The sequence below is a fragment of the Wolffia australiana genome, chromosome 13 (assembly GCF_029677425.1).
Source record: "Wolffia australiana isolate 7733 chromosome 13, ASM2967742v1".
NCBI classification, from domain to species: Eukaryota; Viridiplantae; Streptophyta; class Magnoliopsida; order Alismatales; family Araceae; genus Wolffia; species Wolffia australiana.
This window is the reverse complement of record NC_135847.1, coordinates 879,669-895,039: the sequence shown is the minus strand read 5'-3', so window position 1 is coordinate 895,039 and position 15,371 is coordinate 879,669. Positions and strand designations below refer to the sequence as shown.

The window sequence follows — 15,371 nt, the reverse complement described above, 5'->3', positions numbered from 1 at the left end:
AATTCCATTCTAATAAACATTGCAAGTAGACTCGAGAAAACTTGGTTCTTCATTCATTTTTTATGGGTTGTATTCCAAATAGGAATGTCCAAAGCTGACTGCTCAGGAAGTAGACATCGGCGGAAAAAGTTAGGAATTAATTACGGTCGCCGAACCAGGGAGACGACAACAGTGACATCATCGAGCTTTCCACCGGAGAAAGTTTTGTACCCGGCAGTATGGGCTGCATCTGCAAAAGGGCTTCTCCCTGCCTCTGATTTCCCAATCTCATGCGCCTTCACTGCCAACTTCTCCGCCATCTCCTGCAAACCATTGAAAACCATATAGAGAAAGAGATGATATCTTGGGCACATAGAAGAGATGAGAGAAATGAAGAAACGAGACAATGCTAAGACCACCAACGGATATCAGTGAGAGAGACCGAAAGAGAAGAATAATGGATGCAAGAGAGAAGGAGAGGAACAGGAGAGATACACACAAAGTGAGAATATAATTTAGAGATCAAGCGTCGCCTCTTCCAAGAGATTGATAGGGAGACGAGAATTGGCAATAGAGAAAAGAGATTGCATGTAAATTATGACTTTCTAGATTTGTTTAGCTGAATAATTACGAGAAATGAGAGAGAAAGAGAGACAGAGGAAGAGAGTGAAACAAAAGAGGTGATAAAGCGATTCATGGATACATAACGAGAAACCCAGATAGAATGGTTATGAGAGATAGGGAGGAAGAGAGGAGAGACATAGACAGATGGAGGGGGAGAGAGAGATCACACACTGACTCTAGAGAGAAGAGACTGTTTTTCTTTATAAGAAAGAAGAGACTATTATCGCGGACTCGCTCTTTTGGTCAACAGGAACAGCTGCAATAGATCAGAGAAAGAGAGGGAGGGAGGGAGGCAGAGAGAGAAAGAGAGAGAGAGAGGATGAAAGAAACATGGTAATACAGAGACACTGCAACTACGACAACATTTGAGGTATGAGCGTTATGAGGGATGGAGAAGCGAGATGAGGACCCAGAGAGAGATCAGATGTGTGTTAGTGTCGACTCCCTAAGCAGAAAGAAGAAGATAAAGAGATTCACTGTGAACTAGAGACAAGAATTGGCTTCCACCAAGCGAAATCTTGATACAAGGAAAATGAAAGATAGAGGAGAAAGTGATGGGAATCAGAGCAAGAGAGTGAACATCCCAACCAGAACAATTACAAGAGATAAGCGAGATGTAGAAAAAGACGAATGGATGATGGAGGAAGGCAGAGGATGATAAAGAGTTTCAGAGTAGATATGCGTATGAGAGAGAGATGGATACAAAGATGGATGGACAGAGACTGACACAGACAGACAGTGAGATAGATAGAAAGACAAAGAGAATCAACATTTATTAGATGATTGAGTTTGTTTTTGGGACTACTTCAACATGCAATACTAATAAACCAGATTGAGAGATACTGGTAAAAGGTTTACCCGAGGTAACTGGGACAGTGGAAAGAGAAGAATAGATGAGATGAAGAGATCCCTAAAACATAAGAGAGACGTTTAACGAGGTAAAGACACTGTCGTCAATATCTTACCATTGGAGTGGATCCGGATTCTTGAGATTGGGAGATGATCTCAGAAATCTCCGCCTCATAGAGATTATCGAAGAGCCCATCTGTCGCCGTCACCACCACATCACCTTCATCCAACTTCACTTCGTAGGACTGAAGTTCCCACATTCCCAATTTAAAGAAATATTAGCATCTGAATACTAGACTATTTTTATGCTTCATTATAATCACTCAAAAAATATACCTGGATTAATTGGGAGGGATTCTCCCCTGCCTCAATCTGATAAGGGAAGTTGAACGCGAAGACCATGGGTGCTGACCTTTGGAGAACCTTGTTGTTTCTGATTACAATGAATCCAGAGTCCCCGATGTTTGCTACGTGGAGGCCCTGTGCACCGTCCGATGTTATTGCTTCCCTTAGGAAAACAGGAAAAGCTGGGAAATGGAGGAAAAAGGACGGAGATGAAGATAACCATTTCACAAGTTCATCCATTTTAGAGGAATAAATTGACAAGTATCACAGACACATCAGGATTGGCGACCCCACCAAAGTTGTATTTATTAGACCAATCGATCTTTTGATATGATTAAAGACCTATAAAACCATTTTCGAGAATCAAATTGATTGTATCTATTGATCATCTATTAATAAGACAGAGCGTTGTAAATATGACAAACGTGACAATCATTTTGGTCATTATTATCAGATCGTTTGAAACATAAGCATATTATATTTGTTTTCTCCTGATGAAATCCATCAATGATAGATTGGTAAGAATTGGTCAACCAAACTCTGATCAATTGAAAGACAATTTTTCATTTCAAAATATATTCAGATCTAATCAAGATAGCTCCAAAACCTACATCTCACTAGCTAATCTCAACATGATCCAGAATATTCCTTCCCAATATTATCGTTATATTATTAAGGGTTAGAGTTTAGAGTTTGAAACTTATTTTCTATTGATATTGGAACCACAAACGAGTGAATAAAACACAAAAATATGGGGTTCAGCACAGACCATCCTAGAACTAGGCTTCCGGACTTAAAAGCCGGATTTATCATATGAAAAACAGAGCAAAGTTATTGAGAATCATAAGTTACTGCATTACAGCTAAAGGCATAATGATTTTTGCTAACAAGTCTTAGATATAATGAAATGCTTGTAAGATTCAAAATCACAACTATATATTATTAAATATATTTTATTGGGTTCAGTATTTATGATTGAAAAACAAGGTTCAGACATTATTAAAGTGCTACCTGACCATCGAAGAATGCCACCAATGCCGTGGAAGAACCAGGAGACAGACACTTCATGCAGCTTTGGGAAAGAATCTCTGCTGGATGAACAGCTGGGTTTCCCTGGTGTTCCGGCACCAGTCGCTTGCAGTTGTTCATAAGCTCCCTGGCAAAAAGTCCAGCATTGATCCCTGAAGAGTGAGAAATAGACAGATTTGGTAATGTGAAAGATGAGGATTAGGACGTGGAAACCATGATGCCTGATATGGTTTACCCAGAGCATATAAGAATATTAAACGTCTTCGGTCAATGTGATGGATGTGCCGTCAACCTAAAAGCGGGAGTCAAATAAAGTGTCATCTGGGTGGGAGAGGCAGGAAATTTTCTTGAATCAGTTGCTGGGCCAAGCAGGGCTGAAGACTGGGGAGCATTCCCAATTCAGATAGGAGGGTTACACCTATTCGAGTAACCTCCGTGATGTTCTATTATTTTCTTTCTCCATTCTCTGTCTCTCTGTTCTCTTTTGCTTGTATTCTCTCCAATTTTATGAAATTGCTATAATGGGAAACTGTTACGAACCTGCTGGTTCGTATCGGGGAGAAGACTAGAAGGGAGGGAGAAGACGCCGGGATGGTCGTTGGTGTGCCGGGATGGTCGTTGGCGTGCCGGGATAGACTATGGCAGGATGAGGGCAGGTGGAATGGACATCGCCTACAAGAGGGGTCCGGCAGAATGGACGTCGCTGGAGGGAGCCAGACAAATCTTTGTGATACTTCTTGGCTACCCTCCTCAAGGGAGGGCTGCTCTATTTAAAGGGATTACAAAAGGTCCAATTGACCTAAATGCCCCTACTGGGCTAAAGGATGAAAGTCCCTAGATAGGTTGGGGTCGTATTAGAAAGATCTTGGTTTTTGTTCATGTTCCAATCCTACCTCTTTCTGGGGAGGCGTAACAATGTTGCATAAAGATAGGAATAGTTTGAAGTAGGTTTAATCCAACACATCAAAGATAGGATGGTTTGAATTAGGTTTTGGCGTCAACAATGCCGATGAGGGTTGCACCTTGATGCTGATAATGGCAAGTTATTGTCACCATCGCCATCCATAGGTTGATGATGAATTTTTACCTTCATTTGCCCAAGTTCAGATATGGATGACAATGACATATTGTTGCCATCATCAACCACTTTTGAAGATACCTTATCATCATTGTCATCCTCATCCACTATTTAATTATTGTTATCAAGTTTCGTAACTGGTGAGCTGCTGGCCAATCCGCCAGTCAGATTACATTAATTGGAAAAAGACCTTGTTACAGGTTGGTATGGTTTCACTCGTTTTGAAGCCAGTGAAATACACAAAATGGGCTCAACTCACATGAGTATGACTCAAAGAGTCACATGCACTAGTGGGTTAGTGGGCCTCTTATGTATAGTGCCCACATTTACATTTAAAGAAATGAGCAAGAGAAAAAGGAAATAAATAAGGCGCCTGCTAATGATTATGAATCGTCATCGTCATCTGTCCAAGTCCAAACATGGATGTCTATGATGGCGAGAGACTATCAACATCATACGTCATTGTCCTCCAGTTTTCAAGAGCCATCATCAGCACAGTCATCATCCTTTAATTGATAAACAATTTTCATTCTGCAAAGCCTGAATATGGACGATAATGACGATGAGAAATCATCATTGTGATCATAATTTGCTTTCAGGATCAGTCATTATCATTGTCGCTCATGCAAGCCCCAAGATGGTCATGCTCTGCCAACCCTACTGAAGCTAACTAGAGCACAATCAGAAGGTGACTTTATGGATAAATATTAATGGTAATATCCACATCTGCACATCACTTTGTTTACTTATGACTGGTAAATATTACCTTCAAAGGACCATTGGCCAACTCCATCTGCTACACCCAGCCATTCCTTGTGGGCCAAGAAGTAGGCATCCTCACCACCTGTCAGTGCCTGGGATTGGTTGTCAATCAAGATTAAACACAATAAAATTATGAAGTAAAATATATATTAGCTCAATTTAAATGACTGTTGCTGTTTATCACCTCCATCTTTAACAAATTTAAACGCTTAGAATAAATGTGATATTTTAGAAAATAAATAAGTTTCATTGTATGAAATTTAAAGCAGACGGATATTAATTCAATTCGGGAGAATTTCGCCCACTACTCGACCTCAAAAGGATTGTCGTAATGGAAAGATAAGGAATTTTCTCAGAAAGCTCAAAGGGCAGTTTTTCAGGAGATAATGTAATTTATTTTTGAAGAAATTTTAGGAGAAAATGTAGCATACAGGTAAATTACCTTGGAAGGATGTGGCAACATCGCTGCGCCAGACTGCAGAATGTACCTAGCCTGAGTTGATGTGGTTTCCACACTCCTGGTTTTTTGTATTTTTTGTCAGATTTCATCACGACTTAATATTCTGGAATAAATGGCAGAGTAACTGAAAAGCTACGAGTTGTTACTCTTGCACCAAGAGTAAAAGACGATAGAAAATTTATTATTGCCAGGCAGAATACTATGAGACGTCAACCACAAGGAGGGAGGTGAGTTTTCAAACATGTACTGCAGCAACCACTGGAAACGAACAGCTTTCTCTACATCGTCGACAATTAGGACACCCATCTTTCTATGTTCTAAGGTCATGTTTCCAGATATATGTTCTCGTTTATGTTCACCCATCTTTCTTTGGTGTGTGACGTGCGTCAATAGGCTAAACGTCAACGTTCTATATATCCCCTTTCATTAACTGCATTCTTTCAGGTCTGTGGGGGACTGTCCCTATTTCTGCTGAGTAACTGATCTTCACAGTTTCTGCTAGATCCATCATGAAGCATAAATCCAAGGTTCATTCTATTATTCATGGTTTTCTAACAATAATTTCCCGCCAGTTTGCAGTGGAAGTCACGCTGTTCCGAACTGATGATGGATGAGAATTTCTAAACCCTAAAACAGACAGTCTTTTTAGGGAAGGATGCACTATACATGAATTTTCATGTTCTTGTACTCGGCAAAATGGAGGATCCGATAGAAAAGTAAGGCCATATTCTGAAAAAAATGAGGGCCCTCACTATTCAGAGTTTGGTTCCAAAACTTTTTGGGGAGAAGCTGCTATGTTCTCCATCTACCTGATAAACTGCTTGCCAACTGGGACTCTTCAAGGTAGAACACCCAAGCAAATGGTGAATGCCTCATATCTTAACACACAGTTAAAATCAACCTTTTGAACATCAACTCTTTGCATGTGAATGATACTTTTTGAAAATTTTGGATATGAATGATATGGCCATCTATATCCACATCAAACCATTAAGTTGGCCCCAAGGGTCATTACTTGTATGTTTGTTGGGTACTCCAATATTCCGAAGGCTATAAGTGTTTCCACCCTCCAACACATCGTACCCTTATATCCAAAGATGCCAACCTTAATGAAAAAAAACTGTTTTTGAGGAAAAACACAGGAGGCTGACACCCATCATCTCCAAGTACACTACCTTCCCCTTCACCCGTCTCTTTACCCCCCTCGGACCAACCTTATGCAGTACAGCAACAAACTGTTCCACCACCTCCGAATGCCCCACCATCTCATGGTAATACTGATCCCTTAAGCGATGTCAACAGAAACACATGGGCAATCAAGAGAAGTGAAGCCAATAATATAAGTCGAGCTATTAAACAGGTTCTTGAGTTGAAGAAGTTTGTCGCGACTGAAATTGAAGGACAGCATCCACCTATTGCCAGGCTCAGTAGCTAACTGTCCTATCCATCAGTGCCCATACTGATACTGTATCCTTTGCTCACTTGATTGGTGGCGCATACAGGTCAACCGTGGGGATTACACTATTTTTCCTGGAGATTATCCCTCTTATCCCCATGAGGAATTTTAAGCTGGGTTATTTGGGATGCCTTTTGTTGAGGCTGCCCGGCTGTTGTTGCCCTTGGGTCTTTGGTTCGGTACTTGGCAGTTTAACTGCATATACACTGCTTTCTGATGCCCCAAGAGTATCGATGTGGAAATTTGCCCCAGTCAACTTTCTTTTTTATACACTTGAACCACAGGGTCTTCAAAGTTGAGCTTGTTTTCTCAGTCAAAGCATTGAGCTCGTGTTGCTTCAAATCAGGTCACAGTCCCTTCAAATAGCGATAGACCTGGTCACGGAGAATATATCTGATATGATTCTTTAAGTAGGCCCATCTTGAGGAAGGGGCCTAGACAAGAAGTGTAAGTGTCTCATGGTTGGAGAATAGAATAGGAATGATCAGAGAGGTCAAACGGTGGAGGCAGGGGTTGACTGGGGAAGAGACATCTGAAGAAACGATGAAGAGTGACAGGGATCACACAGGGAGAGAGGGGAACTGAGCATTGAGTGGAGAGACAAGTAATTCTGGCTTCATTCTTCTGATCTGTCCTCCTAGAGAGGGCATCCCTATTTAAAGGAAATACATAACCGCCAAATAACCAAAATGCACCTAGTGGGCTAACATGGCTAAATTAACCCAACATATGATGGGGATCAAAACAATATCCACAGTCTGTTGAATTATTGGTGGGTGGCCCGTAAAAAATCAATTTCTTCCAAGAGTACCTGAAGCTCCTTGGCATAAGCCAGCAGCCTGATGCTCTTGCATAAGCCAAATTGATCTTTCAACTAGGTCCACAATGTGTGAATCATCTTCACACATAGACTAGTGCTTCTGACAGTATCCCATACATCTTTTTACTACGTCAAAGACCATAAAATGCTGACTTAAATCGTCAAGCATAACCATAGACTAGTGCTTCTGACAGTATCCCATACATCTTTTTACTACGTCAAAGACCATAAAATGCTGACTTAAATCCTCAAGCATAACCATATTAGAAGATGTCTCATTCATACTGCCATCTTGGACATGTCTTATCAAATTCTGAAGGTGCCATTTTTGTATGATGATAGAGTTGTCCCCAGGACCTAAGCATTAATGGAACATATTTGGACCACTCATATAGATTGTGGCCTGTAAATACATTCTGAGGACTGGACGCGAGGAGGTGGGTACAACACTTTCCCTGATATGAAGTTGGCCAGGATGACAGGAGTTGATCTCCAACGTTGCCTCTCCTTTAGGCATACTGGTGTGTGACAAAAGGACCACCCGTAAGATAAAGGTACCAGAGGGAAAGAAAAAATAGGAGATAGTAATGTCCACACCTGAGAAGAAGTTGTAGGTTGAAGAATAAGGGTTGGTCAGGTGCATAATCAGAATGTCAAAGGTGATATCTCGATAGGACCTTCCAAGTATTCAAAATTTCCCTTTTGTCGAAGTGCTTCTGGTTATCTCCCAATCATTAGGGAGATTTCAAGGCACTTAACGTGTGGTGAGAATAGTCTCTCAATGAGTCCGAAAAGGCTTTCCACTTGATGAAAAGCTGGCAGCCTTTGTTGTCCCCCAAAAATACTCTTTGTAATCTCACAGCTATTCTGGAGATTGCAGAAAAAACTTCCAGTCAATGCTTTCATAAGAGGTAAGAAAGCTAGCAGAGGTTGAACAACTCTGATACCATGGCAGGAAGACACTTGAGAGCTTTCAATGGATTACTGACAGGAAGAATGAGGGAGACAGAGTGCTCCTTAGGGTACAGTCAGGCGGGAGCGCAGATAGAGAGAATAAAAAGAGCCAAAAAAGCACATATTCTATTAGGTGAATTAACGTATATATACAGAGGAGGTATGGTGGTCATTTCAAATGCTAGTTTTCACTATAAACAAGGAGCACGCGAGCATCACATGCTGCGTCATAATGATTATGATGAGCTTTCCTTCTAAACAAGCACTTAATCATTTCCAGCCCCATAAGGGTTATTTTTGTCATTTCCCCTCACAGTAGACTCCTTTAGATAACCTCTCTTACGAGGGCAGATAAATAGTGAAATCAGCAGTTGCATTAGCATTTTATCTTTTCCACTCTGTCTCTCTGTCCATCTTTCTCTCTCTCTTTCTCTGATTTGGCCCAATACATGGCTGACTCTATGCAGAAGGCTTCATAAAATAGACTGATACGATCCTCTACCCCGAGGGTATCTTAGGCATTTTAGCCCATTCGGTGCACTTTAGTCATATAATGTTTAGGATAGACTGCTTTCTTTTCTTATAAATATGTGTAGCCCTCTCTTGAGGATGGCAGTCAAGACTTAAGGTAAGATCGGCCTCTGGGCTCACTATCTCAATCCTCCCTGTCTCGATCCGGTTCCCTTGACCATCTAGCAATCCTCTGTCTCCGTGACCTCTCACCAGATCTTCAGCCGGCTTTCCTCCAATATGATCCATACCTCTGCCGATTGTTACTCTTCTCGTCTCTGACGATCCCCCTTCCCGTGATCATCACCCCTTCACCACGTCATTGGGCAGCTCGTCCCTGGTTGATCCCTAAATCCTCTGTCCAACCCCTCTTATCATTCCTGTTTCTACTCTCCTACCCTGGGAACTTCTATGTTGCCTCGGCCTATATTCCCCTTTCAATACGAACCTAGATCAAGGTTGTTATCATAGACTTAGATATACATAAATAAGATGAGGCTATTGTGATCAGAAGGAACTTGAATAAACATACTTGCTTTGGAGGCCAATACTGCTACTTGGCATAGCTTCGAGTGCAGCCACATCATCATCAGATTTATCACATCTATAGTCTTTTTGTGCCCCTTCTGACAATTCGACCTGGAAAAACATAAAAAATGAATGAGACTTATTTGAAGGAGACCCATGCATTATATAGTCCAGTACCAGAACTTATTAATTTGGTAAAACAATAACATTCAAAACACAAAAAATAAACCGATGATGCTTCTCCACTCTGGTTCTCCTCTTTGGCGTTTTCCGAAAATGTATCAGCTTGGTGAAGAGACAAATTCTCAATCCCTTCAGATATTTCCCTATCGACTAAAGGTACGTTTGCATTTCCTAGGTCCCTCATATAAATTCCCTGCAAACGTTCTTCATCACTTGGCACATCAACGACCGCCGTGTTCTCAGCAGATAAAGAAATCACATTCCTAAGATCAGAGCTCTCGAGGGAAACTAAGACTTCTTCCTTATGTTCTTCCTTGAGCTCTCGATGAAATTCAAAATCATCAGGAACGGTGCTCCCACAGACCGCTGTAACATCTTGAAGATCATAGCTCCCTACAATAGAATCTTCCCCTTTTGATTCAATTTCATCCTCTTGTTTCACCTCATGTCGGTCCGAAGCAGCTTCTTGAATATCCTCTTCTTCAGTTAGGGGCTCTTGATGACCTTCAACATCATCAGAAACAGTGTTTCCTGAGATCACTGTAACATCTTGAAGATCAGAACTCCCTACTATTAAAATTTCCGCTTTTGATTCACTTTCATCCTCCAGTTTCACCTCATGTTGGTCCAAAGCAGCTTCTTGAATAGTCTCCTCTCCAGTTTGGGGCACATGATGAATATCAACATCATCAAAATCATTGTTCCCAGAGACCACTGAAATATCATGAAGACCATCGCTCCCTTCTATCAAATTTTCCGCTTTCAATTCACTTTCATCCTCTTGTATGGCTTCACGTCGGTCCGAAGCAGCTTCATAAATACCCTCCTCTCCAGTTCTGGGCTCTTGATGAACTTCAACATTGACAGAAACAGTGTTCCCAGAGACCTCTGAAACATCTTGAAGATCATAGCTCCCTAATATTGAAGGTTCCCGTATCAATTCACTTTCACCCTCTGGTTTCACGCCATGTTGATCCAAAGCAGCTTCATGAATACCCTCCTCTCCAGTTTGGATCTCCTGATGAACTTCAACATTGTCAGAAACAGTGTTCTCAGAAACCATTGTAACATATTGAGTATCATAGCTCCTTACTATTAAAGTCTCTGCTTTTGATTCACTTTCATCCTCTAGTTTCAACTCATTCTGATCCGAAGCAGCTTCAAGAATACCTTCCTCTCCAGTTCGGGGCTCTTGATGAACTTCAACATCGTGAGAAACATTGTTCCCAGAGACCATTGAATTGTCTTGAAGATCATAGCTCCCTATTATTTCATCTCCTGCGATTGATAGAGTTTCATCATCTGGTTTCACCTGTCGATTCAAAGTAGCTTCATGAATATCCTCCTCTGAATCATCCCTCTCTAGTTCGGGGCTGATTTCAGTTGCACCAACATCTGACAAAAAAACTATTTCCTTGTCGACCTCTTCCATAGACAATCCTTCTACTTCAGGATTTTCAATGGCCGAAGAACAACTAATCGTCTTATGTTCTTCTCCCGACCCACTAAGTTCACTTTCATCCGTTCCCTGGGACGGAAATTCTTGTTCTAATTGTGCTGACATTACTAATAATCCAACATTGATGCATGCATCTTCTCCACCGATTGAAAAAGAACCTTCATCATGACCAGAGGTAGAGATTTCCTCCCCCAATCGATCATCGCCGCTCATCATCACCCCAAAATAGGCCTTAGAATCGACCTCCCGTTCAATCTCTTCCCTCAACTCAAACTCCTCAACCTCCTCGGCGGTCCCAAAACGGAAAACGACGCTGCCGTCCTTGCAAACTGCGGAAATCACAACCATCACCACCACACACAACGCAATCACCCCCCAATATGAATCAACAGCCATGTGAGGAGATCGATCGTACCATCAGCGGAGACGAGCTCCAGCGAAGAGGTCGAAGCCTCGACGCAGTTCCTCGGCGCCAGCCGAAGCTTCTTCTGAGCCAAAGGCTGCCACGTCGCCAACTGCGACCTCGCTACGATCTTCGCCGGCGAAGAAGACAGCGCCCTCGGATCGACGATCGTCGCGCAGATCAACGGGATGTCCGCCATTAAACCATCCGCCGAAGCTCGAGCTCGATCGCCCAGACTGTTCTTAGATAAACAACGAGACTTCCCTCCTTCAGTTTATAACCTCCCCTTTTTTGGAAATATATTATTTTCACTTTTTTTTGAAAAGCGATCTAATCTCTTGTGGCTCTCCATTTTTCTGAATTTATAAGTCGCATTACGGAAATTATAAATTGTTTTCTTCTTAGAAAGGGATCCAACCTCTTCTGGCTCTCCAATTTTTAGGATTTAATAAGTCTATTTTGGAAATTATCATTTCCTTTTTTTTGACAAAGGGATCCAACCTCTTCTGGCCCTCCATTTTTTCGAATTTGTAAACTTCATTTGGAAAAAAATAATTCATTCTAAAAAATGCTCAACTCTCTTCTGGCTCTACATTTTTTCGAATTTATTAACCCCACAGGAAATTATTATTTAAGTTTGTTCAAAAAAGAGAGTGATCAAATCTCTTTTGACTCTTCATTTTTAATTCGTAAACCCTTTTCCGGCATTTTTTATAACTTTTTTGTGAAAGAATCTCTTCTGTCTCTCCATTTTGAAATTTAAAAAACGCATTTGGGAAATTATTATTTTATTGTTTCTAAAAAGGAGGGAATCTTTCTGGCTCTCCATTTTTTGAATTTCTAGAATAGGGTCGACTCGCTTTTCTTTCTTCGTTTTCGATTTTAAAATGCATTTTGGCAGAGGATAATTAAAAAATGTGGCAGAGCGAATTTCTTCCGAGTTTTATTAATATTTCCTCACTCAATAAAATCTGATTATTCTGGCCAGCAGAACTCAAGGTGGGGCCTGCCGGACCCCACCAATTTGGAAAGATTCTAGAAGCAGACATAGAATGTACGCCGTCCGATGAAAATCGAACAGCCCCAGAGCGTTCTTTAATGGAAATCGTATGGTTAAAATGCTCAGGAACCTCTAAAGTTATTTATTTACGAACAAGTGCATATTCGGAAAGATGCTTACAGTAGTAAAAAGAGGATCTGACGCAGTTACAGAATCTGCGATCTAATCCCACGGTCAGGATTCATTTGTCCGTTACCTCGGAATCTCCCCTCCCTAACTTCCACCCTAGATTCTTCCCCCTACTCGAACTTCTCTCTAAGTCTCTCTCACTCCCTGTCCACTGACTTCCCCATCTCTCCCTCTACCGATCCGTCTCGATTTTCAAATATCTCAACATCTCTCTCTCTAAAACTCTCTACCGATCTATCTAATGTTATCCATCTCTCTCTCGAGGGATCTCCATCTCTCTCTCTCTATAACAGAATCGGAGACCGGCGCCTATAAATAGATCGTCAGCAGCGAGTGGAGTTCTTCTTCCCGCGGCGGCGATTTTCTCTCTCCTCTCTCTCTCTTTCTCTCTCCTCGCGGGTTGGGAGGAGAGAGCGATGCAGGGGAAGAGGACGAGGGCGGCGATGAAGAGGACGATCAGCTTATCGCAGATCGATCATGGCGAGGTTGCACAGAGACCGAGGCGCGAGGTTGCCGCGCCAAGAAGGCCGATCCGATCGACCGAGATCGGCGGTGTTGAAGCGTTGGAAGAGTTGCCGGAATGGCCGATCTGCTCGCCGATCGGCGTGGTGGAGACGGCGCCGTTCTTGAGGATCTGCGGATTTTGTCGCCAGCGCCTCGCTCCTGGAAAGGATATCTTCATCTACAGGTGAATCCCTAATTACTTGATCTAGATTTTTCTAGATCCTAGTCCGTCTTCTTCTTCTTGTTTTGTCTTGTTCTTGTGGATTCTTCTGCTGGATCTTTCTTTTTGCTAAAATCTCCCCCTGCTTCTTCGTCTTGTAGATTCTTCAGGTTATTTTTCTAGATCTTGAACCACCTCCTCCTGTTTCTGCTTCTTCTTCTTCTTCTTCATCGTGTTCTTCTTCAAGACTCTTCAGATCTTTTCTCTAGATCCTCTTTCCGCTTCGTCTTATTGAAAGTTCCTCAGATAATTTTTCTAGATCCTCGTTCTCCTGTTTCTTCTTCCTCTTCATCAATTTTTTTATTCTTCATCTCGTTCCTCTTTATCTACATGCGACTTCTTTTTCTTATCTATATTCTTCTTCATCATCTCGATTCCTCTTTATCTATTATCTTCTTCTTCTAGATTCCTCTTATCCTTCTCGATTCTTCTTCTCTCTCCCTCTTCTTCTTCTAGATTCTTCTTCATCATCTTTTCTTCGTCTTCTTCTAGATCCACGATGACTCTTCTTCTTTCTCTCCAATATGCTTCTTTATTTATAGTTCATCACATCAGCCTCCTTTCTGGGGACAAAACTTAAATTTCGGAGGTCTCCTCGTCTGAAAATTCCTTCTTGTCTTGTGCCAGAGGAGAGGCAGCCTTCTGTACCGCGGAATGCAGACAAAGAAGGATGAACCATGAAGAGAAGATGGAGAGATGCTCCATCATCTCCAGAATGGATTCTCCCAGACAAGAGGCCGAATCCGCTGCCGGAGAGCTCGAGACCGCCGTCACCGCGTGAAGAACAATCTCTCGAGTTATCGATCAGCTCTGTAGCGGTTACGGTAATCTCCTCCCTCGATCTGTACTCACCATGACTCCGATTTCTCTTGATTCCTGCCCCGTCGAGAGATCAAAAAAGGTTTTTGGGGGATGAAGAATCCATGGCCAGTAACCAATTATTCATTGATTATTCAATCTGCTCGCCTCTTCTATCATTTTCCCTCCTTTCCATCTGATTCTCGACATTAACTTAACGTGGCGAAGAGTCTATTTCAGCTTAAAGACGAATTGCAAGTCAACCCTTCTTCACTGTTCGTCGATATTTTCTTCCATGATATTTCGCGTTCCTAGCAAGATCTACGTTGACTTTCCCTAAATCGTATTAATTGAGAATCAAATTGCTCGTCACCCGTTGACATTTGCTTCGTTCTTTACGGGTAACTTCATCATTCCATCATTTCATACTCCCTCGTTTGCATATGAATCTTGACATTAACTTAGCGTGGAAAAGAGTCGATTTCGGCTTAAAGACGAACTGAAAGTCAACCCCCCTCCGCTGTTCACCGAATTTTTCTTCCATGATTATTACGCGTTCCCAGCAAGATCTACGTTGACTTCTCATAAATTGTAATAATCGAGAATCAAATTGCCTTATACACCTGTTGACATTTGTTTCCTTGGCAATTCCGTCATTTCTGATTTAACTTTCACTCACCCTCACGCTGTGGAATCAATTATTTAAAACCAGAGGAAGAAACTCAAAGGAGGGAGAATCTTCGTAATTGAATTCATTTAAAACTTCATTTCAGTAGCTGGAAAGGATTTTCTTCCAGTAGCTGAAGCATGGCCCAATGAATAGTCATATCTAAATTACTAACTTATGGTGGAGAAGAGTCAATTTCAGCTTAAAGATGAACTGCAAGTCAACTCTACTTCACCGTTCATCGAATTTCTTCATTGATTATTTTGCGTCTCCGACAATTTATACATTGACTTCCCATCAGTTGTATTTCAGAATCAAATTGTTCCTTCCTTGCTTTCTGAATCTCGATATTAACTTTGTCGGGAGAAGAGTCGATTCTAGCTTAAATTCAAATAGCAAGTCAAGCCTCCTTCACTACTCGTCGAATTTTCTTCAATGATTATATCATGCTCCCGACAAGATCTACGTTGACTTCGCATCCATTGTGTAGTTTTGGGAAATTTGTTTTAAAGAAGAAAAGACCTCAACAGGTTGAAGGTCATCATTAAGACAAT

General features: G+C 41.6%; 2 protein-coding genes across 5 annotated transcripts; one reads left to right on the top strand and one right to left on the bottom strand.

Annotated features, from left to right (window-relative positions):
* Positions 1-31: 31 nt before the first annotated feature.
* Positions 32-11,696, bottom strand: LOC144711500 (Protein phosphatase 2C family protein). Of its 4 annotated transcripts, XM_078585519.1 has the most exons (11): positions 11,452-11,593; positions 11,195-11,365; positions 10,671-10,889; positions 9,624-10,595; positions 9,399-9,505; positions 5,109-5,184; positions 4,671-4,758; positions 2,809-2,978; positions 1,789-1,932; positions 1,569-1,697; positions 32-302 (listed from the first exon to the last, which is right to left on the bottom strand). In XM_078585519.1, exons 2-11 carry the CDS (start codon positions 11,237-11,239, stop codon positions 141-143), a joined length of 2,112 nt encoding a protein of 703 aa, XP_078441645.1. In that variant the 5' UTR covers positions 11,240-11,365; positions 11,452-11,593; the 3' UTR covers positions 32-140. The 4 variants fall into 4 exon arrangements, with proteins under 4 accessions (XP_078441645.1, XP_078441642.1, XP_078441644.1 ...); XM_078585516.1 differs by having other exon boundaries at positions 10,671-11,365; positions 11,452-11,695; XM_078585518.1 differs by having other exon boundaries at positions 10,194-10,595; positions 10,671-11,365; positions 11,452-11,695.
* A 1,262-nt stretch (positions 11,697-12,958) lies between these two features.
* LOC144711318 (FCS-Like Zinc finger 6-like) lies at positions 12,959-14,329 on the top strand. Its single transcript, XM_078585272.1, has 2 exons — positions 12,959-13,316; positions 13,980-14,329. Exons 1-2 carry the CDS (start codon positions 13,045-13,047, stop codon positions 14,131-14,133), a joined length of 426 nt encoding a protein of 141 aa, XP_078441398.1. The 5' UTR covers positions 12,959-13,044; the 3' UTR covers positions 14,134-14,329.
* The last annotated feature ends 1,042 nt before the right edge of the window (positions 14,330-15,371 follow it).